Source organism: Doryrhamphus excisus, chromosome 2 (assembly GCF_030265055.1).
Source record: "Doryrhamphus excisus isolate RoL2022-K1 chromosome 2, RoL_Dexc_1.0, whole genome shotgun sequence".
Classification (NCBI taxonomy): Eukaryota; Metazoa; Chordata; class Actinopteri; order Syngnathiformes; family Syngnathidae; genus Doryrhamphus; species Doryrhamphus excisus.
Genome location: NC_080467.1, coordinates 15,505,988 through 15,531,618, shown reverse-complemented (window position 1 = coordinate 15,531,618; position 25,631 = coordinate 15,505,988). Strand labels below are relative to the sequence as shown.

At 43.5% G+C, this 25,631-nt stretch overlaps 1 protein-coding gene across 7 annotated transcripts; it reads left to right on the top strand.

The window, feature by feature from the left end:
- The first annotated feature begins 36 nt into the window (after nt 1-36).
- On the top strand, nt 37-25,631 carry LOC131119967 (cilia- and flagella-associated protein 44-like). 7 transcript variants are annotated; one of them, XM_058064889.1, is made up of 36 exons: nt 283-304; nt 485-501; nt 793-929; nt 999-1,161; nt 1,668-1,770; nt 1,854-2,070; nt 4,734-4,848; nt 5,002-5,166; nt 5,232-5,387; nt 5,487-5,534; nt 6,814-6,913; nt 8,900-8,920; nt 9,009-9,103; nt 9,172-9,375; nt 9,446-9,556; nt 9,635-9,787; nt 11,207-11,395; nt 11,487-11,629; nt 12,433-12,712; nt 12,939-12,994; nt 13,090-13,252; nt 13,335-13,465; nt 14,419-14,627; nt 14,700-14,841; nt 15,354-15,531; nt 15,633-15,874; nt 17,565-17,772; nt 17,852-18,055; nt 19,029-19,227; nt 19,295-19,408; nt 19,482-19,612; nt 21,799-21,915; nt 21,983-22,184; nt 22,263-22,423; nt 22,514-22,648; nt 25,121-25,630. In XM_058064889.1, the coding sequence occupies exons 3-36, from the start codon at nt 847-849 to the stop codon at nt 25,397-25,399; spliced, it is 5,217 nt and encodes a 1,738-aa protein (XP_057920872.1). In that variant the 5' UTR covers nt 283-304; nt 485-501; nt 793-846; the 3' UTR covers nt 25,400-25,630. The 7 variants fall into 7 exon arrangements, with proteins under 7 accessions (XP_057920874.1, XP_057920873.1, XP_057920872.1 ...); XM_058064891.1 differs by lacking the exons at nt 283-304; nt 485-501 and adding an exon at nt 37-146; XM_058064890.1 differs by lacking the exon at nt 485-501 and having other exon boundaries at nt 107-304.

The window sequence follows — 25,631 nt, the reverse complement described above, 5'->3', positions numbered from 1 at the left end:
GCCCAATTTCCTTCTCTGTGCTGTACCGGCGAAGACCAGCGCTAGGTGGCACTAGAGGACCGGATGTGTGGCCACATTAACGGCACGACATTCATGGTTTTAAGCGGAAATAGAAGGCCGACTTCTCACACAGTATAACATTACAGGTAATAAAACGAATAGCACAAAAAATGATATTTGCGAAATCAAGCTTTGATCGATTGATATTGATACGATACTGTGTGGATATCCACCCACATTTGAAATTCCACGTTTCTCGGCGGCGGATAAACTTGTGTATGACGATGACTGTGACGTCATTGAGGTAAGACGCCTGCATATGTAAACGTCAGGACTTTTGGTATAATTCTCGCCTTAACTGCAAAGTATAAAACACATTTTATTGCGATGTTTATATTTTGGAATATAATAATGGTGCAAACTTAGTAGGTTGATGACATTTATAATTGTGACGTTTGTACTATGGATCCTGCTGAGGCTGCAGAGGATGCTTCTAATCAGGTTTGTTTTTCTGCCTGTTCGCACACATGCAAAATGTGTCTCAAATACAGTATTGCATTTTTATACCGTAAACAGTATATGTCATCATAAATTTATAGTGTTTAAATGGAAGTTGTTTAGAGAATTAGTGACGACAGACAAATCTACAAACAGCTGTACACACAGGTCCACTATTGTAAAGCTACCTCACATTACACATAGCTGGAAGTACACCAAAATAAGAGTGCTGAACAGGAAGTAGTTATTCCTGTCCTGATGAGATTAATTCAAGTACTTTTTTGTTTGATACAGGAGCTGGAGGATGAGGAGAATGCAGACGATAAAAAGAAGTCACTACCGGTTGACATGTATTACGACTATGAAGAGCTTTACACCAAACCGTTCATCACCCCGGATTCTGAAATTCCAGAGAACCTCCTCCTTCTCTCGTAATTCTTTTTGTAAATATTCCATCTGAGTAATATGATAGTAAATATTCCATAATTTTCTTTCTGAAGGCACTCCTTTGGCTACGACTGTGAACGCAGAGCAAACCTGCAGCTGCTGGATGATAGAACTTTGATCTATATAGCTGGTCAGGTGCTTATCCTGCTAGATGTTTCCACCAAGGAGCAGAGATACCTCCGCTCCTGCAGTGGTGGAGGAATTGGCGCAATTGCGGTAAGAAGACTACATGAAACACACAATATATACTGAGGTGTTCTGAATAATACGGCGGCGGCACGGCGTTTGAGTGGTTAGCGCACAGACCTCACAGCTAGGAGACCAGGGTTCAATTCCACCCTCGGCCATCTGTGTGGAGTTTGCATGTTCTCCTCGTGCATGCGTGGGTTAATTGGCGACTCCAAATTGTCCATAGGTATGAATGTGAGTGTGAATGGTTGTTTGTCTATATGTGCCCTGTGATTGGCTGGGGACCAGTCCAGGGTGTACCCCGCCTCTCGTCCAAAGACAGCTGGGATAGGCTCCAGCACCCCTGCGACCCTCGTGAGGAAAAGCGGTAGAAAATGAATTAATAATATAGCGACACAATAACCCCTAAAAAAAACAGCTGCAGGCTAAAAATGGCACCCAGGCTACGTTTTGGACACCATGACCTGCTCAGTTTGGCAGCAACAAATTAGATTAGGAGCTGTTTTTTGTATTCATATTCTGCATGTACGCAGGTAAGCGACACCAAAGAATACTTTGCTGTGGCCGAGAAGGGACACAAACCACTGCTGATAGTATATGAATACCCTTCAATACGAGCATATCGCATCCTCAGAGGTAAGTACAGTAGAAGAGAGAGGTTACCTTGTGTGTGGTCCTGTGTCACCTGTGTGTGTGTGTGTGTGTGTGTGTGTGTGTAGAGGGTACAGAGCGTGCATTTTGCTCCGTCAACTTTAACAGCGACGGGAGTCTTCTGGCCAGCCTGGGCAGTACACCTGACTACATGCTGACAGTGTGGAACTGGAGGGAGGAGGAAGTGGTCCTCAGGTGCAAAGCCATTTCTCAGGAGGTCTACAGAGTGAGCTTCTCGCCATACAACCCCGGACTGCTGACATCATCAGGATCCGGACACATCAAGTAGATTATGTTTTTATTGGCCAATTTCGGGGCGGCATGGTGGTCTAGTGGTTAGCGCGTAGACCTCACAGCTAGGAGACAAGGGTTCAATTCCACCCTCGGTCATCTCTGTGTGGAGTTTGCATGTTCTCCCCGTGCATGCGTGGGTTTTCTCCGGGTACACATTCCAAAAACATGCTAGGTTAATTGGCCATAGTAGGTATGAATGTGAGTGGGAATGGTTGTTTGTCTATATGTGCCCTGTGATTGGCTGGCGACCAGTCCAGGGTGTACCCCGCCTCTCGCCCGAAGACAGCAGGGATAGGCTCCAGCACCCCCCGTGACCCTCGTGAGGAAAAAGCAGTAGAAAATGAATGAATGAATGTATGACTATTTTAAAAGGCGGCACGGCGGACTAGTGGTTAGCTCGCAGACCTCACAGCTAGGAGACCAGGGTTCAATTCCACCCTCGGCCATCTTTGTGTGGAGTTTGCATGTTCTCCCCGTGCATGCGTGGGTTTTGTCCGGATACTCCGGTTTCCTCCCACATTCCAAAAACATGCTAGGTTAATTGACGAATGTGAGTGTGAATGGTTGTTTGTCTATATGTGCCCTGTGATTGGCTGGCGACCAGTCCAGAGTTTACCCCTCTTCTCGCCCGTAGACAGCTGGGATAGGCTCCAGCACCCTCGCGACCCTCATGAGGAAAAAGCGGTAGAAAATGAATGAATGAATGAATGGCCAATTTTGCTATTCTGTCCGCATTTCCATTATCGTGGAAATCATAGGGCGCTAGATTAACGATTAAGTTTGTCTATATGTGCCCTGTGATTGGCTGGATACCAGTCTAGGGTGGACCCCGCCTCTCGCCCCAAGACAGCTGAACGCATTTCCATAGACAGACCGAAGAGAGAAAACAGGGATAGCTTAAATAGAAAGTGGTTTGATGGTGCTAGCTGACAGAATCAAACAGATGTCGCAGTCTCAAAAGTCAATTCACTCAACATTTTCCAACAGGAAGATGCTTTAACAAGATGGAATGTTGTGCAACTGCAAGTTTTGTTCATACAATACTGTATGCTGTTTTGAGTTGTGTACCGAATTGGATACTTTTAAAGGCACTGACCGATTTAATTTTGGAAAAAGTTATTACGGAGGTCCAAATGGAAAGAAAGTTCATGAAATGAAATTGCCTGGGACCAATAACAACCAACATTTATATTAAAATGTATTTAATTTTATGACTTAGGTGTTATAGATATTGCGATCTTCCTCAAAGTGGTCATGTGATATTGCTGTGACGTGTCTTTTCAGCTGATTTTTACATGACTTTGGTTGTGCACGGTGCTCCTCATCATTCCTTTCGTCTTTGTCAAAAGGGTTGGCTCTATAGAATTAGCTAGCTACTATTTTACTGAAGGGGGATGTTTGCTACCTCTCAGTCACCCAGGTAGGCTACCGCATTCACTCATTCATTCATTCATTCATTCATCCATTCATTTATTCATTCATTTTCTACCACTTATCCTCACAAGGGTCGCGGGTATGCTGGAGCCTATCCCAGCTGTCTTTGGGCGAGAGGCGGGGTACACCCTGGACTGGTCGCGAGCCAATCACAGGGCACATATAGACAAACAACCATTCACACTCACATTCATACCTATGGACAATTTGGAGTCGCCAATTAACCTAGCATGTTTTTGGAATGTAGGGGGAAATCGGAGTACATGCAAACTCCACACAGAGTTGCCCGAGCAGGGAATCTAATGGAATTGATTTATTGCGTTTCTAAGTCACTAAGTCACATCTAAGTCATAAAATTAAATACATTTTAATATAAATGTTGGTTGTTATTGGTCCCAGCTAACTTCACAGGTTGTTTTTTTTTCAGTCATTTCATGAACTTTCTTTCCATTTGGACCTCCGTAATAACTTTTTCCAAAATGAAATCGGTCAGTACCTTTTAAAAGTATCCAATTCCGTACACAACTCCAAACAGCATACAGTATTGTATGAACAAAACACACAACATTCCATCTTGTTAAAGCATCTTCCTGTTGGAAAATGTTGAGTGAATTGACTTGTGAGACTGCGACATCTGTTTGATTCTGTCAGCCAGCACCATCAAACCACTTTCTATTTAAGCTATCCCTGTTTTCTCTCTTCGGTCTCTTCGGTCTTCGGAAATGCGGACAGAATAGCAAAATTGGCCATTCATTCATTCATTTTCTACTGCTTTTTCCTCATGAGGGTCGTGAGGGTGCTGGAGCCTATCCCAGCTGTCTTCGGGTGAGAGGCGGGGTACACCCTGGACTGGTCGCCAGCCAATCACAGGGCACATATAGACAAACAACCATTCACACTCACATTCATACCTATGGACAATTTGGAGTCGCTAATTAACCTAGCATGTTTTTGGAATGTGGGAGGAAACCGGAGTACCCGGAGAAAACCCACGCATGCACGGGGAGAACATGCAAACTCCACACAGAGATGGCCAAGGCTACCACATTATCTAATAATAATCATAGTTTCCATACCCTTGGTTTTGATTATAATACCAATCGACCAAATCAACCTCATTGTATCAAGTACTGTATTTGTAACGTGCAGGTTCAAAGGTCTTAGGAATTTATGAAACATCATCAAATGTGTGTTCTATTAATGATTCAAACACTCTCCAGGTTCTGGAAAATGGCCAGCACATTTACTGGTCTCAAACTGGAGGGGCTTATTGGTCATTTTGGAAAAACTGCAGCGACTGATATCGAAGGCTACATCGAACTTCCAGATGGAAAGGTTTGTAGCTAGAAGATATGAAGTACATAAAGTACATACAGTACATACAGTACATACAGTACATACAGTACATACAGTACATACAGTACATACAGTACATACGTATACTTGACTGAGAAATGGTCACCAGATGCTCCACTGGGCTCCTCTCAGGTGGTGTCGGGTTCCAACTGGGGTAATCTGCTGCTGTGGGATGGAAACGCCATAAAAGTGGAACTGTGCAGCAAGGGAGGACAGTGTTGCCATGCAGGGGTTGTACAGCCTTTTATTTTGGAGGATGGACAGCTGATGACTATTGGCTCTGATGGGGCCATCAGGGTAAAAAATGACCGAGATATTTGCTTATGTGGATTTGAATATGTGACCATCCTTTGACACCACAGGGCTGGGACTTTGAGACCATTGACAGTGCTGATAGTAGCAGCGAGAACAGCAAGTTTGAAATGGAGCCCATGACTGAATTGGTGGTTGGACATCAAGTCTGCCTGTCCTCCATAGTGAAAAGTTCCAAACCCGACTCTAATGTTTGGTTTGCTCAGGTCAGAGGACAAACCTTCCAGTCCTGCATGTTTATATTTCATGATACTTTGCCTCTGTCAATAACCTAAAATGGAATCCTCTTCTTTGTGGTTTGGCAGGATACCAATGGCAGCATTTGGAAAGTGGATCTCTCTTTCACATACTCGGTGAAGTTCTCTCAGTAGGACTTAAAATATTAACTATATAAAATATATTTACAATTAGAAAAATCTCACAGCGCACTTCCAAGTTGACTTGACTTATTCTGTTAAATGAAAAGTAGCAAGGGGAATGCAGGGGTTAGAATTAAAGGATTGAAACACTTACTAGACTGGAATCTCTTCCTGGCTGCACGGTGGACTAGTGGTTAGTGCACAGACCTCACAGCTAAGAGACCAGGGTTCAATTCCACCCTCGACCATCTCTGTGTGGAGTTTGCATGTTCTCCCCGTGCATGTGTGGGTTTTTTCCTCCAAAAACATGCTCGGTTAATTAGCGATTCCAAATTGTCCATAGATATGAATGTGAGTGTGAATGGTTGTTTGGCTGGCGACCAGTCCAGGGTGTACAGCTGGGATAGGCTCCAGCACCCCCGGGACTCTCGTGAAGATAAGCGGTAGAAAATGAATTAATGAATGACTGTATTTGCAATACTATACAGTAAAACACTCAGGGAAACTATAAACATGCACCATTTTGTGCTGTTTTGTTGAATATTTACTACTATTTAAACCTCAGTAAGACTGCATATGGACAATAACCTATGGATAATTTGGAGTCGCTAATTAACCTAGCATGTTTTTGGAATGTGGGAGGAAACCGGAGTACCACGCATGCACGGGGAGAACATGCAAACTCCACACAGAGATGTGCACCAACTACTCGGCCGCCATACATTTAGGTATAATTTAGGTAATTTGGATAACATAATTATAATTTAGGGCCGGCACAGCGGTCAAGCGGTGAGCGCGCAGACCTCAGAGACCAGGGTTCAATCCCACCCTCGACCATCTCTGTGTGGAGTTTGCATGTTTTCTCCGGGAACTCCAGTTTCCTCCCACGTTCCAAAAACATGCTAGGTTAATTAGCGACTCCAAATTGTCCATAGGTATGAATGTGAGTGTGAATGGTTGTTTGTCTATATGTGCCCTGTGATTGGCTGGCCACCAGTCCAGGGTGTACCCATGCCTCTAGCCCGAAGACAGTTGGGATAGGCTCCAGCACGCCCGGCGACCCTCGTGAGGAAAAGCGGTAGAAAATGAATGAATGAATGAATCTTCCTGATATAGTCAAACCTTTAAAAAAAGGTGTACATTCAAATGAATATAAATTTAAATGTAATGTTTATTGCAACATATGCAATATCTGCATCAATATGCATGAAGAACCCCTGACTCTTTTTCCAGCGCAAGTTGCCAGCACTGATAATAACATCTCTGTGACCAGACTCCCGATCCCGAGTGCCTGTTTTCTTTCCATGCTGGGGCAATTAAGGGTCTGGATGTGTCAAAGAAAAGTCATCTCATGGCCACAACTGCTCTGGACCGTGAGTCACTACTTCTGTGTATACCTACATTTATTTCCACTGCTTCGCGGATGACACCCAGCTCTACCTTTCTTCCACCCTAACCCCACACTCCCACCCCCCTCCTTCACCTCCTGTCTCTCTGAAATAAATTCATGGTTCACCTCTAACTTTCTGAAACTTAATAGCAATAAAACTGAATTCTTACTCATTGGCACCAAATCCACCTTATCTAAAGTTGAGTCCTTCTCTCTCACCATGGAGAGCTCCTTAGTGTCCCCCTCCCTTCAGGTCAAGAGTCTGGGTGTCATACTTGACAGCACACTATCTTTCCAATCCCACATTAATAACGTCACCAGGTCAGCCTACTTCCATCTGCGCTCCAATAATCGTCTCCGCCCCTCCCTCACTCCCCACACCACCGCCATCCTCGTCCATAGCCTTGTCACTTCCCGCATCGACTACTGTAACGCTCTCCTCTTCGGCCTCCCTCAAAAATCCCTCCATAAACTACAACTGGTTCAGAACTCTGCTGCCCGGATCATCACCAGAACCCCCTCATCCCACCACATCACCCCCATCCTGCATAGTGGCTCCCCGTGACTCAAAGAATCACCTACAAAATCCTTCTGTTCAAGTCCATCCATAACCTTGCCCCCCCCTTACCTCTCTGACCTCATCCACATTCTCAAGCCATCCCGTTCCCTCAGATCTTCCGCGTCCCTCCATCTCACTGTTCCCTCTGTACGTCTTAGCACTATGGGGAGCAGAGCTTTCAACCGCTCTGCTCCCCAACTCTGGAACTCATTGCCACCAGACCTCCGTAACTCTGCCACCTTTCCCATCTTCAAATCCAAATTCAAAACTCATCTGTTCAAACTTGCCTATTCCCTTTAACTGCTACACATGGTCCCCCCTCTCCCGATTTATTGTATGCTCTTATTTATTGTTTGTTGTCTTTTATCTTGTATTTTATATTGCCGTTTTTTTATCTTCTGTACAGCGACTTTGGGTGTCCTGAAAGGCGCTTTTAAATAAAATGTATTATTATTACTATTATTATCCTGCAGCAACCCCACTGGCTCCCACTGACTCAAAGAATCACCTACAAAGTCCTTCTGTCCACCTACAAGAGCATCCATAACCTCGTGCACATTCTCAATCCATCCCGTTCCCTCAGATCTTCCTCCTCCCTCCATCTCACTGTACCCTCTGCACGCCTTAGCACTATGCCGCTCTGTTCCCAAAGTCTGGAACTCATTGCCACCAGAGCTCCGTAACTCTGCCACTTTTCCCATCTTCAAATGCAAACTTAAAACTCATCTGTTCAAACTAGCTTACTCTCTCTAACTGCTTCACATGGTCCCCACTTATTTAGATTAGATTAGATTAGATTCAACTTTATTGTTATTGCTCATGTCACTGGTACAGGGCAACAAAATGCAGTTAGCATCCAACCAGAAGTGCAATTTTATAAGTACCTTAGTAGTAAGTAAATGTAGAAAAAAATGGACAGATCTATGTACAAACTATAACAGGCATGACTATAATACAGTGAGGATATGTACAGGGATATAAATGACTATAATATGGCTATTGTAGATTATAAACAGTATGCACAGTATGGATGTGACAATATATAACAGTAATATGTACAGTATTGCAATGAAGTGACTAGAGTATGGCTATTGCAGATGATATATACATTATAAACAGTATGATCTATGAATGCAACAAGATATAACAGTAATATGTGCAATAGTGCAATGAAGTAGTGCAATGAAGTGATGGGGGGGGGGCATAGATCAGCGGGGGATGTAAGTAGTGGAAGGGGTGGGCAATGGGGGGGCAGAGTTCAACAAGGAGACAGCTGTTGGGAAAAAGCTGTTCCTGAACCTGGTGGTTCTTGTCCGTAAGCTCCTATAGCGCCTTTATTGTATGTTCTTATTATTGTTTGGTCTCTTTTATCTTGTATTTTATATTTGTGTTTTTATATATTCTGTACAGCGACCTTGGGCGTCCTGAAAGGTGCTTTGAAATAAAATGTATTATTATTATTATTATTATTACATGCTTGCAACACACTGTTCTGCAACCGTACAATTTTTTTTTCCAGGTTCGGTGAGAGTATTTGACTTTCTGGCAAAAACAGAACTGACATGTAGCCACTTCAATCAGGGTGGAACTGCTCTCCGCTGGGCCCCCTCTTTAGTGAGTGTGATGTTTCATTAATACTACGCCATAATGGAAAAGAATAAACCTCTAATGTTTGTGTCCAGGTCAACGAGACTGGAAATTTGTTGGTGACGGGATTTGAAGATGGGGTGGTCCGCTTATTGGAGCTTTTTGACCCCTCTGGGCTGCAAATAGTAACCAGGCACAAAGTAGCTGCCCAGCTGCGTCTCAAACAGGCCTTCAAACCCCATAATGATCCTGTAACTGCAGTTGCATATGAATGCAATGGAATGATGTTAGCCACAGGGGTACGATGATGTGTTTGATTAGTATTTGTTCTCACTTCTGTGGCATCTCACCTGCGTCTTTCATACTCAGAGCTCAGACTGCACTGTGTTCTTCTTCACTGTTGGAGAAAAGTACGAGCCGGTCGGATTTGTCTCTGTTCCGGGACCAGTAGGGCTACTGGAGTGGTCGCCTCAATCCCATGTAAGTCTTGGCTTTATTTGAATGGAAACAGACTCTTCTCTAATTTATATGACTGAAGCAATTGATACATTTATCCAGAATGAAAGCAGATTGCTCATCCTGTGTCAAAGTGGCCATATTGTTGAGGTACCCTATCCTGATCCCAAAACCTTGGAGCCAACTAAATCCTACGAACTGTATGAAGTACCCAGAAGATTCTTCTGCTTCAAGAGCATCAAATCTCGAATCAAGGTCTTTTTCATCAGTTTTAATTGCTATGATTACTAGAGTACTAATACAGTGCACCCCTTTAGGTCAAAAAACCCGTCTGTCAAGTCCATGTTCTTCTTATTAATAATCCCCATTTAATAATGCCAATTTCTATGAAAAGTCTGTTGTCATAGAATATTCCATAATTCGAATTAGGAGTCTGGTTCTACTATTCTCCTTGCAGTTGAATCATATGAAAATTTCATGCGGTCAAGATCGTACCATTCTGACTAACATGGGGTGCCCACGGCTGCTGCTGAGCACATATTATTACATCAAATGTATTTTGTTATAAATATCCTTCCACACAAATCCAGCTTCATTTGTGTTAAAGATGAGAGGTGAAAGGTGAGGGCAAAGGAGGTGAAAATGACGCGTGTGTTTAACAGAAGACATATACTTAGACTTACACAAGATGGCGGCGCGCACACACGACGAAGCTCAAGCTAACGTCGCACACGCATTTTCCTTGCTAACATGCGGTATTTAGTAAATAGAATGGACGCGTTACGACTTCACATCACCCACATTAGGATACTTTTGGACTGCATCATATTTTTTTTATCGAGACGTGACTAAACAGCACATTACCGGACCATTGAGATAGCCAACCGCTACATACTTCGCGGGCTGATAGAACTGTGGCTGAAACAGGTAAGCTCAAAGGAGCTTGCTGTGTCACTTGTCGCATACCCGTCGTGTTTGATTATAGTTTGTAGTGTAGGGCGAATGGAGTCGCTCTTTTTTGGACAAAATTCGGGACCTTGAGAGGACGTGTGGGCTCCGTTTATTGAACACAACTCTCCAGAAAAATACCCCGCCAACCACTCTACTACAGTCGCATTTTCATGACGTCATCTGTGCACCCACTTTCCAGACAAGTCGTTGTACCACCCTCTACGGAGGTACAAGTCAATAAATGCATGGGAAAGGCTCTAGATATAAATAGTATACAATATACAAAATCTAACAGAAGTATCAAAATAAAAATATGCACAAATGAGGGAAGATATCATCAAACTGCTAAGTAAAAGTGCAAGCAATTGTTACTTTTGGTTTTGTTGTCCCTCCATCAGACTTACTTGATGACCTTGAAATAAGACAGAGACTTCCTTTATTGTCATTGCACAATAACACAGCAGTGAAATTGCCAACGAAATGTCTTTGCCTGGCTCCAGTCTAATAATAAATAATAATAATGTGGAAAATAAATAGATGACATCAAATATGAACAACAATGTACGGCATAAACAGTAAATTGTACAAATAATTTAAATAATTTAGAATAAATAATTTAAAGTTTTGCATGTGCATGTGGGCAGGTAGGCTCAACTGAATTCATATCATTGTGTGTTCAAGTCTTTAAACATTTTATGATTTGCATGCATTTGTGGATTTCAGCGAGACGAGGAAATAGAAAGGCGACGAGCTTTGAAGGAGCAGCGACAGAAAGAGCGAAAGGAAAAGAAAATCACAGAAGAAGAGGAGGAGGAGGAAGAAGAGCCCTTGCCCCCCATCGTTATCCCTGACCCTCCTAGTCCTCTCCACTGGGGGTTCTATTCACTACCTGGACAGTTCTGGCTCTCTATGGTACGGAAATAGCAATAACAGGTTATTCTGTGAGTGGTTATTTGATTGGGTTTTATCTTGCTTTGATTGTGATGATATTCCTCTTCTCTAGGGGGAATTTGACTCAGGTTTCTTGTACCACTGTAAGTTATCTGATAATCAGGATGAGGATCCAGACAAACGACAGGATGAGCCATTTGACTTTGTGGCTATTCACAATACAGATGATGACTCGATACGTTCTGTCACCTTCAGGTATGAATTACCATGTCCTGTAGAGAAAAGGCATGATAACATTAACTAGAAAATTCCCGCGGAAATTTTGATGGGCTTGCCACCTGTGCTGTGAACCACGGGCCCCGTGCTAGCACCTAGCAAGACAGCCTCAAGTACCGAAAAGGTTGATGCAGTCCCATCGTGTCCCCACATCATGCCATGTGTCTATTTGCCTTTAGAAATGAGTAAATTAGCTAAAATGCTAACAGTCATCATGCTAGCACCTAGCAAGAGGGCCTCAAGTTTAGAAAGTGCCAAGGTTGTCCTATAACCTTCCTACATCATGCCATGTGTGTATTTGCCTTTAGACATGATTACATAAGCTTAAATGCTAACATGCTAGCAATTAGCATTTAGCCACAGGGAGAGTTGACGTTCACGTTTCTACGTGGCCGTATGGCTGAGCTACAAGGCTGTGAAAAGTCTGTAAATTCTCGTTTTCCCTGGAATGTGGCTGTTCTAAAAATAGAACAGGTGTATCTAATCTAGTGGCCCATTTTTGAACGTTTTGGTGAATAGCGTCGCCATGGTTATACAAAACTTTCCTAAAAATAAATACCACTGTAGTCCTGAGAGTCCTGGGCGGTGTAACATGTGTGGGGGTCCTTCTTGCGGTTTTGGCCGCATTACACGCACAAAAATGGGAAGATTAAGATATAATAATAGCTAAACATCACAATGTTTCCCACTTAGCAGCTGTCTATGGGGCTTGCATTACTGAGCAAGCCCATAACAAGTGTTTTACATCGAGTCATGCTTACATTTGGTTATTTGTGTTCCAGCTCCAACAGGGAGCTAATGCTCTGTGGCATGCACTCAGGCGCCATCAGAATTTATCCACTGGACCCTGACGACCACCTCCTAACCTCCATGCAGGCGTACTGGGAGTTGAGTATCCACGACAGCATGTATGGACACCTACGGAACATCTGCTGCAGCCATGATGACCATTTTGTGCTGACAGCGGGAGAGGATGGGAACATCTTCTCCTTCAGTCTGCTTCCTCATGAGGAGCTGCAGAAAGGTCTGCAGAGAAAAAAGGCTAAGGTTCCTTCACCAAGGGTGAGTCAACACTTTCCAGGCGAGCTCTGAAATGATGATTAATTTGGGCCAAGAATACGTCCAACATTATTGAACATTAGTGCATGCATGCTGTATTACATATTTATACATAATTAGAGTGAATGAGATTTGTTTTCATCTACCATGATTGCTTTTGTAATACATTTTGTTCATTTTAAAGAAACAAAGGACCTCCTAAATGTATTTTTCATTCTTCATTCTCCAGGTGGGTCTGGAGAATGAAGTGTTAGCTAAAGACATCGACGACCCATCAGCGTACAGGTTGAGTATGAACCTGATCTTATGAGATATTATGGTCCTCCACTTCTACTCTGTTTTTAAGTCGGGTACTTATTTATTCATTATTCATTGTGCAGCATAGAGACTGCCAAACTGAAGCTGGAGAAAGACCGCCAGCAACGAGAAGCTGAGAAGAAGATATCAGCCAAAAGAAAAAGGCTTGCTGAGATCCAGAAAATGTTTAAAAAATTACTGAATGAGAACCTGAGCCTACCGGAGCATATTCAGCTGACTCCTGCGGTACACAAACAAATACAAAATAAACAAATATATCATGATATATAAATATATTCATATATTAATCAGATATTTGTAAGTATAGGAAATGCTATTGGACCAACGTTTTGAAGAGCAAGCTGAGATGGAGAAGACCCGGCGATTAAAGGAGGTCCAGTTCCAGATGAGCTGGGAAGAGGAGCACTCCCATTTAGCACTTAACAAACTACAAGACTGGTACTGACTGACTGACTTATGTACATCTTCACTTTAATGGCTTGGCACCATACAGTAGATACATGCTTCTAATGGCCGTTTATAGCAACACACAAGCACAAGTGTTATTTATGTCTTAAATGGCTTATTTACTGTTATGTCTTGTAGATTGGGTAATACATGGGTAATAATGGTGACTATATGGGTGTTACATCATGTCTAGAGGGCAATAATAATGTTGAAAACCATATTTAGAAGGTCACAAACAGGTTTTCTGTGCTAATACTAGAAAATATTCCATATATAAATAAGGAATCCTACTTGAATTACTGTATTGGCTGCACGGCACACGAGTGGTTAGCGCGCAGACCTCACAGCTAGGAGACCAGGGTTCAATTCCACCCTCGTCCATCTCTGTGTGGCGTTTGCATGTTCTCCCCGTGCATGCGTGTGTTTTCTCCGGGTACTCCGGTTTCCTCCCACATTCCAAAAACATGCTAGGTTAATTGGCCACTCCAAATTGTCCATAGGTATGAATGGGAGTGTGAATGGTTGTTTGTCTATATGTGCCCTGTGATTGGCTGGCGACCAGTCCAGGGTGTGCAGCTGGGATAGGCTCCAGCACCCCTGTGACCCTCGTGAGGATAAGCGGTAGAAATTTAGCTTGGCTGGTCAAAAATGCTGGCTTTTTCCTCTCTATGGAAGGACGGCAGTGACAAGCACCGTAGAAAATGAATGAATGAATTACTGTTTTTGTAAATTATGCATTCAGATCCACTTTATTATATTTTTAGTGGTACAGAAAACTTGCTGGCTTTTCTGAGACCCAAATAGTGTACCTCAAAGTTATTAATTTTTGGCAATTAGAAGTCTATATGAATTCTGAAATCTAATGAAAATGAATGTATTAGTTTCTGCACATGCGCTTTATCATCAACATAAAAACCACAATGAAAATTGTGTTTTGCTTCCAGGTTCAGTGGCTATTTAGATTCAGAAGTCATCACCGTGTTTTCCATACGTACTGGCCACAAAGTCTCTGCCTTTCATATTTTACCACTATCTTCAAACCGGCCTCAACAGCAGACCACATCTAACGAGTTTGATATCGAAGATACCACTCTGGTTGAACGCAGAAAAACTAGAGATCAACCAGTAAAGGACATCAGTAGTGAATCAGACGGTAAGACAATCATTAAGGTTACCTGATGAATATGATGAATGAATAATTAACCACTGATGCTGTGCTCGTCAGAGGAAGCTGTGGCTCACACACAGGCTTCTCGTCCTGGTGTCCAGCCGGCAGATCGGCAGGTTGAGAGGCTTCAAAAGGCTACGGAGAAAGCCGAACAAGCACGAGCCAAAATTGCAAAGAGGAAGCAGCAATGGGCTAAACTGTGAGTGTGGCATCTGACAACATCTGAACCACATGATTTAAAAATAGAAAACATAATACGGGGCGGCGCGGCGGTCGAGTGGTTAGCGCGCAGACCTCACAGCTAGGAGGACCAGGGTTCTATTCCACCCTCGGCCATCTCTGTGTGGAGTTTACATGTTCTCCCCGTGCATGCGTGGCTTTTCTCCGGGTACTCCGGTTTCCGCCCACATTCCAAAAACATGCTAGGTTAATTGGCCACTCCAAATTGTCCATAGGTATGAATGTGAGTGTGAATGGTTGTTTGTCTATATGTGCCCTGTGATTGGCTGGCGACCAGTCCAGGGTGTACCCCGCCTCTCGCCCAAAGACAGCTGGGATAGGCTCCAGCACCCCTGCAACCATCGTGAGGAAAAAGCGGTAGAAAATGAATGAATGAATGAAAACATAATACGGTCAAATCAAATCGAATCTGGTCCTTCACATCAAGAGGAACCTCATTAAAACTGTATTGAAATGTTACTTATTGTTCAGTTATGCAGAGAAACCACATAAGGACTGTGAAGATCCAAGAGATGTGCAGGCCATCTATGAAGCCAAAGAAACTATTGGAGACTTGAAACTGAAGACGGATAAAAACTTCACTGTACCAAAACACCTGAGAATGAGTGGAGACAAAAAGAAAGCCGAGATGATTGCCCTGGAGGATAACGTAATGCACACGTATACTTTTACACATTTGATTACCAGCATTCTTTATTTTTATTCTAACTTCAAACGCTGAGCCAGCAATCTAGACATCATCTCTTTCAGATACGTGAGAAGCAGACTGAGATAAACAGAGAAATCTTGGCCCTGAGGGACTCCAAACTTCAACTCGTATCAAAATTGCGGGCACAAGCTCAGCAGCTCCAGAAGATCCAGAGTCCTCTGCCATCCCGTCACCGTCGCCATCCACCTCCGTTGCCTTCTATACAACCAGAGGAAATTCCAGACAAGAGACAGAGATGCAACCGAGCCATCCTGGAGACGTACAGCGTGCTGAGGGAGCAGAGGTGCTGGAGTCAGCTTTCTCATATAGTATTATGGGATTGTGGGATTTAACAGTTTATGAATAGTGTGAAAAGACGGCTTGGCGAACAAGAAACACTATGGGACCTAAATTATAATTCATTCATTTTCTACCGCTTTTTCCTCAGGGTCGCGGGGGTGCTGGAGCCTATCCCAGCTGTCTACACCCTGGACTGGTCGCCAGCCAATCACAGGGCACATATAGACAAACAACCATTCACACTCACATTCATACCTATGGACAATTTGGAGTCGCCAATTAACCTAGCATGTTTTTGGAATGTGGGCGGAAACCGGAGTACCCGGAAAAAACCCACGCATGCACGGGGAGAACATGCAAACTCCACACAGAGATGGCCGAGGGTGGAATTGAACCCTGGTCTCCTAGCTGTGAGGTCTGCGCGCTAACCACTCGACCACCGTGCCGGCCCTAAATCATAATTATGTTATCCAAATTACCTAAATTATACCTAAATGCACGGCGCCCGGGTAGTTGGTGCACATCTCTGTGTGGAGTTTGCATGTTCTCCCCGTGCATGCGTGGGTTTTCTCCGGGTACTCCGGTTTCCTCCCACATTCCAAAAACATGCTAGGTTAATTAGCGACTCCAAATTGTCCATAGGTAATTGTCCATATGCAGTCTTACTGAGGTTTTGATCGGCGGAGTAAATATTCAAAAAACAAAACAGCACAAAATGGTGCACGTTTATAGTTTCCCAGAGTGTTTTACTGTATAGTATTAATAATAAAGGCTGGAAATCACATGGTTAAAGCTCACATAGTAGTACGTTAATAATCTGCATTATACATTTGTAGTGTATTGTCTGTTTTTAATCAACCTATTGTGTTGCTGTGTGTGTGTGTAGTTTTTTTTTTTTGACACCAGGAGTAAGATATGGTGTGGTTAGCGTGCAGGCCTCACAGCTAGGAGACCCAAAGTTCGATTCCACCCTCGGCCATCTCTTTGTGGAGTTTGCATGTTCTCCCACTGCATGCGTGGTTTTTCTCCAGGTACTCCGGTTTCCTCCCACATTCCAAAAACATGCTAGGTTAATTGGCGACTCCAAATTGTCCATAGGTATGAATGTGAGTGTGAATTATTGTTTGTCTATATGTGCCCTGTGATTGGCTGGCGACCAGTCTCGCCCGAAGACAGCTGGGATAGGCTTAAGCACCCCCGCGGCCCTCGTGAAGATAAGCGGTAGAAATTTAGCTTGGCTGGTCAAAAATGCAGGCTTTTTCCTCTCTATGGAAGGACGGCAGTGACAAGCACCGTCCACCTCACACATTGCTGCACTCCTTCAGGATGAAGCGAGTGCTACAAGAACCACCTGCATGACATTTTACATTTTATTGTCCGATCAGCAAGAATAATTACGTTAAACTTACATTCGAGAGGCAGATATTACACAGGCTGTGAGTGTAATGAGAAAACAAAAACTTGAATGCTGTGTGTCGTGGCACAGACCTGAGGGAACAATCTGGCTAATTGAATCTGGTGATTCAGTGCCAAACTCAATTAAAGTGGAAAGTGCAAAAAAAATAAAAATTGATAAAACTAACAAAATGCAAAAAAAATAAAGTGGAAAGCGCAAAAAGATGAGGGTAATGTTAATTTAGTCCACCTCAAGTTTGGCTGACAAATTTGACTCTTTCTATGTAACATCTGAACAGGTTAAACGACACACGGCTCGATGAGCAGGAAGAAGGCGTGAGTGTAATCGACGAGCTGGAAAAGCAATTGGGAGACAAGTCCTGCTCATATGTAGACATTGAAGATAACGAGGCCACAGGAGAAGAAGAAGCAGAGCTGAGCGAGGAGGAGCTCGAGAAGATGTCACAGGACACATTAATCAACATGCAGGACTCGCTTCTGGAGCACGTCTGTTCAACTTTAATAAGTCATTTTCTGATGAATAATGTTTTCATTGTTCAAACTATGAATGTACCCCTGCTTCTAGATGGAGAGCTTGGTGAATCAGTTTGATAAGGAGCACATGATATGTCTTAAGAAGGTACAGGAGCTGGACTGGAAGCTCAAGCTTGGCAACCTTCGTCAGCTGACACTCTACCAGGAACTGCTGCTCCTTAAGGAGGTGGACAAGAGTGAGAGGGTCCTGCAGGAGAAGCTCAACACACGCGTGAAGGAGGAGAACAACTTGATGGTGAGAAACCATACCTTGCCTCCAGTGCTGGTGAATAAATGAAAATGAATGAAAGGGAGTGGTCGGAAAGCCCGCTGTTGGGAATTGGGCAGCCATGTTTTTGTCAGTATTGTTGGGTTGCAACCATCACTTCTGGTGCTTGGATGGGGGGCCAAATTGAATATGACCACATAAAAACTAAGTATGTTTGGCAGATTAATGCAAATAATGTCATTGACAATTATTTGCACCAATTGTGTGTGTTGAGTGTGCATGGTGTGTTGCATAAAGACATGAAATAGGCCATCAAACAGCATTCATTCATTCATTTTCTACCGCTTTTTCCTCGCGGGGGTGCTGGAGCCTATCCCAGCTGTCTTCTTGGAGTGAGAGGCAGGGTACACCCCTGGACTGGTGGCCAGCCAATCACAGGGCACATATAGACAAACAACCATTCACACTCTCATTCATACCCATGGACTATTTGGAGTGGCCAATTAACCTAGCATGTTTTTGGAATGTGGGAGGAAACCGGAGTACCCGGAGAAAACCCACGCATGCACGGGGAGAACATGCAAACTCCACACAGAGATGGCCGAGGGTGGAATTGAACTCGGGTCTCCTAGCTGTGAGGTCTGCGCGCTAACCACTCGTCCTCCGTGCCGCCTCATCAAACAGCAATGAACACATAATGGAGTTGGTGAAAATAGTGCTTCTAATAGGTCTGTCTGTCTTCTTACACCAAGTCAATCTGCATGAATACAGTCCTGTATCGTTTATTATTTTGTGTGGGTGCTATAGGTTTGATCCCATTGACCCTTAAACCTTTTGAGCCGATGTGGACTACAACCAATAAATACCCCAAAGCAAAGACGCTATATCTCAGACGCTCAATCTATTATATCCTAAGGGTTCTTCACCTGTGGATCACAGTGTTTATATTCTTGCAGATCCTTAATGCATCTGTCTTTTGGTTTTATCTCTTGTGTAATAGTCCAAGCTGGAGGAATATCGGGAAGAGCTGGAACTGAAGCGTAAGGACATAGCGAAAGTGCAGGAAAAAGACAAATCTTTGACTGCATCTTTCCAGGCCCTGCTGGGCGACGACAACAACAACTTTGAAGAGTATCTGACCAAAGTTTTTAAGAAAAAAATTAAACGTACCAAGAAGAAAGAGCACACAGGAAGTGACGGTGAGGGAGAAATGGATACGAGTTTGTGTTGTCACGCAAGTAAGTGTTGTGGATGATGTTTTGGCAGATGAAGACGAAGACAGTAATGATGACTTTGACGATTTTGAGAACTGGGATGACGATGATGATGATGATTGGGATGGATTGGAGGGAGAAGGTGCTGCAGAGGAATGCCCGGCAGGTCAGTACTTCATCACGGAGCTTCTCTTTTAAGAGGCACGGGGATGACTAAATGAGGTGACGCTGGTTTACAGGCTGTGACCTAGAACTGTTTGACCACGTACTGCAGCTGCGTGAGCGTCGACTGGACCTGGAGGAACTCCTGGCTGAGGAGAAGAAGTCTGCAGACCAAATGGAGAAAGAGTGTGACGCTCTGGTTAAGAAGGTGAGAGGATGTTGAAATAACTACTGGCTGTCGATAGACTACATCAAGAATTACTTTACTGAATGGATGGATTCAAATCAGGGAAGATGGCCAGCAGACCACACTTGGTTCCTAGAGCTGTACACTCCTTAACCCTCCATTTAAGGAGAATTGGGACACCACTTGTGTATCGGGGCGGCAAGCGAAGGCGGGGCTACAAGCCCATGGAGGGTGACCTATTACATAGTGTACAGGAACATCTGGCAAACGAATACAAAAGACCAGGGGTAGTAGATGGCAAATACATGGTAATGGTATTGGTTTTATTTCATTTGAACATGCATCAGATTACAATTGAATGCATCCCATAATCAGTTCACAGTTCCACATGTCCAAAAGGAGTAGGAAGAAGCAAAGCTTATTAAATCCTACCCCTCCATCTGGTACTTTTACAATCAGTAACTGTTACATTTGTTCACTTCCTGCTTTCCATAATACAGTTTAAGGTTTTTGTTTGTTTGTTTGTTTGTTTGTTTGTTTTTAATGTACGTCGTGATATGACCATCCAATGACATAATGTGTACCATAGTAAGTGTCAATATAGTGATATATATAGCACATCATGACTGGTTCAAGACTCTTCATCCTTGTATTTAGCAAACATCAACTGCTTGTATTGTTTCTTGAATTGGCTCATCGTTGTGCATTGTTTGAGGTCCTTACTCAATCCATTCCATAGTTTGATTCCACATACTGAAATGCTATGGCTTTTTAACGTAGTCCTAGCATAGAAGTGTTTCAAATGTACTTCTTCCCTGAGATCATATTTCTCCTCTCTTGTAGAGAAGTATTGGATGACATTTTTAGCTAATTGGTTGTTTTTAGCCTTATGCATTATTTTAGCTGTTTGGAAATTAACTATATCAGCAAGTTTAAGTATTTGTGATTTTAGATTATATTTGTATTTTACAACCAAGAATATTTAAAATTGGGATTTTATTAGCTTTGCAATAAAAAAAAAAAAGACTAGACACATTAAGACACTAATTGGGAGGGGGCGGGGGTGCAAATTAAAAGAAAAACAACAAAACACAGCAAACCAATACTAACAAAAGCAAAACCCCAACAACACAAAATAACCTTTAAATCAAACACTAACTCCCAATTGGACCAAGTAAAAGTGCATACGTGCAATGGTTGTTGGTCCTCCCCTAAAGTGCATACACTAAGCCCGTTGAGACAGCACAACCACAGAGCGACATCTACTGCCTAAATTAAGCCTAACACGTTTTTCGGAGGCTCAAAGAAAAAGGTAATAGTAGTGTGCGCAACCACCCTTAATATAACGAGCAAAACAAAGCATAACAAGTCAGCAGTGGCTTACTGAAACACAAAATAATGAACACGTTAACCACTGCAACTTGAATATAACAATAGAAAAACAAAAACTACCTTCACCGTGATCTGCACAGCTAAACCAGGTCAGGAGCGATCGGCCCTTCTACGCTGCAGGTGACGCGCTGATAGAGAGGAGGCAATGTGCCATTTAAATAGACCGCCTGACACCGTGGCTGCCCATGATATGTTTGGGGGAGTGCTGACCGTCGGATTTTTGGCTTTCAACTGAGTCACCGAAATCACCCCATTACACTTTCATTCATTCATTCATTTTCTACCGCTTTTTCCTTACAAGGGAGCCTGGAGCCTATCCCAGCTGTCTTTGGGCGAGAGGCGGGGTACACCCTGGACTGGTCGCCAGCCAATCACAGCGCACATATAGACAAACAACCATTCACACTCACATTCATACCTATGGACAATTTGGAGTGGCCAATTAACCTAGCATGTTTTTGGAATGTGGGAGGAAACCGGAGTACCCGGAGAAAACCCACGCATGCACGGGGAAAACATGCAAACTCCACACAGAGATGGCCGAGGGTGAAATTGGACCCTGGTCTCCTAGCTGTGAGGTCTGCGTGCTAACCACTAGACCGCCGTGCCGCCCCCCCATTGCACTTGATTTTGTAAAACTTATGGTTCGACCTGTGTCTAACTGAACATTACAGTAAGACTACAGACACCTAATGGTCGGTGTCTTTGAATGCTATTGTGCGAATGTGAGGGATTACTGTATTTCCAAAATTCCCCAGCAAAAACCTCTCGCTCGGAATGTCAATTTTGCAACATTTTGAGCTTTGTACTTGCAGATGAAATCTGTGAAAATCAGTCGCAAGGCAGCAGAGGACGACTTGGAGCAAGTTAACAGGGAGAAACAGCAGAAAATGAACCAACTCGATGTTGTGGTTCCTCTTCGGCTACACCAGGTAAACAACAATAATCCAATAACCGTCTTCAATGCTCAACTTGTTTTTTGTCGCTCCTGATGTCCAGATCGAATTAGACATCAACGACACGGTGTTTTCGGATCTCAGCCTAGTGTTGGTGCTCACCAGGACAGAGCTGCAGCGCCTGCGAGAGAGAGTTCACGAGCTGGAGGTAGAGAAGGATCAACAGAAGGAGGTGTACCGTCAGGCCCGTCAGCAGCACATCAGGCTCATCAAAGAACGCAAAGACATGAACAACGAGATCCAGTGTAAGACCTAACAAGCAAACACCAAGCAGACATGTAACTGAATCTATTCATATTCATATTCATATTCATATTCCGCAGCATTAGAAAAGCTGTGTCACCAGCTGATGATGACGAGGTTTGGAAGAGAGGTGGATATGGAGATCCTGCAGACGCTCTGTGTGAATAAATCAGTGGCGGAGATGAAGCAGGAAAAAATCTTTCAAGACATCGCCAATGCCAAAGACATTGCAGAATGGGATGTAAGACGTAGATCTTTCCATGTTTATTGGTGGATTTTTTAACCTAACTTACATAACGTTTACATATCTTTCTTTGTGTATGCCACTTAGGTCAAAGTGGAAAAGGCTCACGAGGCTGTGATGGCCATGACAAGGAGCAACACAGACCGCCTCCATTACTTGAATAACCTCTTTGAGCAGAAGAAAGAGCTGGAACAGAAACTTTACACAAGACAGAAGAAAATTGTAATTATAATTATCACATTTATGTATTAATTGGCCCTGTACCCTAGAAACCGCCCATGAATGATACGGGAAAAAGCCGAAATGATACTGTGTCAAAGCCCAGGGCTTGATTTTTGACTCTGAGCTAAATTTTATCCCACATATCAAAAATATTCATTAATTCATTTTCTACTGCTTATCCTCACAAGGGTCGCGGGGGTGCTGGAGCCTGTCCCAGCTGTCTTGGGGCGAGAGGCGGGGTACACCCTGGACTGGTCGCCAGCCAATCACAGGGCACATATAGACAAACAACCATTCACACTCACATTCATACCTATGGACAATATGGAGTCACCAATTAACCTAGCATGTTTTTGGAATGTGGGAGGAAACCGGAGTACCCGGAGAAAACCCACGCATGCACAGGGAAAACATGCAAACTCCACACAGACATGGCAGAGGGTGGAATTGAACCCTGGTCTCCTAGCTGTGAGGTCTGCGCGCTAACCACTCGACTGCCGTGCCGCCCAGTGTAAACACAATAATTGCAAAAATATTTCAACAATAATATTTTATCAACAGTCTTATCTTATCAATGTCTGACAATTAAAGTTCCATTAATCAAGTTTGGGTTTGTTGGTGACTGGAGAAGCACTAGGCACTAAGCACTCGTGCGCTGTTCTCTGATTGTTTGTTTCACGGGCACGATACCAGAGCAGCGCTCTCTGAGTGGAATGATACGGGAAAAGGCAGAAATGATACTGTGTCAAAGCCCAGGGCAGTGATACTGATAAAATATAGAGTTTAACCATGTCCAGTATCAGCCCCCGTAGCTGTCCACTCAGAGCACGCTGCTCTGGTATCGTGCCCATGAAACAACCAATCAGAGAACAGCGCACGAGCGTGAACACACAGCGTTTGTTTTGCTGCCGTCTGTGCTCTGTCAACATGTCAGCGGTTGACACTACCGGCGAAAGACAAATAGGGAAAATAGAAGACATTTTATATTATTAGAAATGGAACGTTTTATCACCATTAATGAGGAGGACACTCTTGAAATGATCGAAAAAACTAAAAATGCAGGAAAATGTCGGAAAACCGAGGGCGACCGCAAGCTTTTTTCTGAATGGCTCATCAACTGCAAGAACGAACGAAGACTGGTAGAAAGTATTCCCCTGCCTGAGTTAGACAAATACGTGTCTATGTTTATTTTAGCAATCAGAAAAGAAAATGGGGAATGAATACGAGCCTGATTCTCTCAAATCAAAATTCAACTCTCTGGCACCTTACATGATGGAAAAACGAAAGCTAAACTTCCTGTGTTTACACTGTTTATATATAATACATGTAATAAACGGTAATAAATGGTCTTTTGATTAAATAGTATGTGATAATAAGCTCATGATTAAATAGTATGTGATAATAAGATCATCACATGATTTGTCTTGTATCAGGCCCAGTATCATGCCCCCAAGTGTCAGTATCAGCCCGAGACCGATACCTGGCCTGATACCAGACAAACCATGTGATAACCTATAATTATAACATACAACCCTTATGGTAAATTATATGTATTTGTAAACTTTCAAAACCTGCAGTAGTTCATAGTTCAGGGTGGCACGGCGGTCTAGTGGTTGGCGCGCAGACCTCACAGCTAGGAGACCAGGGTTCAATTCCACCCTCGGCCATCTCTGTGTGGAGTTTGCATGTTCTCCCCATGCATGCGTGGGTTTTCTCCGGGTACTCCGGTTTCCTCCCACATTCCAAAAACATGCTAGGTTAATTAGCGACTCCAAATTGTCCATAGGTATGAATGTGAGCGTGAATGGTTGTTTGTCTATATGTGCCCTGTGATTGACTGGCGACCAGTCCAGGGTGTACCCCGCCTCTCGCCCGAAGACAGCTGGGATAGGCTCCAGCACCCCCGCGACCCTCGTGAGGAAAAAGCGGTAGAAAATGAATGAATGAGTTCATAGTTCACATAGATACGCAATCATTTTGCCTTTGAGCTTTCTGGTTTTAACCACTGTTCTCTCGTCCAATAGCATTGTCTGGTACGCCGCTGTTTAGTCATGAGTCAAAATTCCGATGTTGCTTACTGTGCGTGATGTGGAGTTGCAACTTGTCCATTTTATCCACTAAAGGCCGCACATTAGCGATGAAAATGCTTGGCAAAGACAGTCCGTATTGTGTTGTTTATGTTTTCTACGCTACTTGTGAGGACTCCTGCTTGGCTAGGTGGTGTGTGTAAAATCTGGTACTCTGGAGATCTCTGTGCAAAATAAACCAGACCCAGTATGAGCAAAATAATAACCACAAAACTGCAAATCTGGGTGAGATACCTGAGGAACATTTTTTGAGTTCAATATAAAATACACTCTTGATCATGCCTCTTTGTAAAAATACAAATATTCTTTTGACCAAAAATCCACAGATTTGCTGGGCCGTGATATCTGTGCGATTCAAACACTTTCTATATTTGTGTCTTCCTAGGGTAAGCATCTTCAGGAATGCAGCAGGCAAGCGGACAACGGTCAGCTCTGGGGTCTTCAGGAACTCGTGACAAAACAAGCCGAGCAGATCGAGAAACTCTCCGCACAGATCAGCTTTTTTGGACCAAAAGGAGGTCACATGCTGCCATCCGGCCACAATCATCTGCCTCCGCTCCCTTCTCGGCCCATCCCCACTGTCGAGAAAATGGCCAAGAAACGGGGGAAATTTCAAACCGGAAAGAAAAACGAGCACCCAATTGAAAGGCAGCTTATTAACTGAAAAACACCCCCGATTGTACATGTTATTTATTTTCTTCATGTACATTATACAATATCTACAAGGACGTGTGTGTCATTGGCCAATTCTTACCATCGCTCCTCCCGTAAGCAGGAGGCACAAAGGGCAGCAGAACAAACTCACCCTGGGCTTGCGAGAACTCTATCAATTCAATCATGAGGGTCAATAACAATGTAGCTGCAGACTACTTTGAACACCCCTGCTGAACAGAATC

Excerpts from the sequence above, each read along its gene's own strand:
- LOC131119967 (XM_058064887.1), top strand. The coding sequence starts at position 463 with ATGGATCCTGCTGAGGCTGCAGAGGATGCTTCTAATCAG. Across the intron at positions 12,713-12,938 it reads CTAAGGTTCCTTCACCAAGG|GTGGGTCTGGAGAATGAAGT; the intron begins GTGAGTCAACAC and ends TTCATTCTCCAG. Across the intron at positions 19,409-19,481 it reads TGCAGAGGAATGCCCGGCAG|GCTGTGACCTAGAACTGTTT; the intron begins GTCAGTACTTCA and ends GCTGGTTTACAG.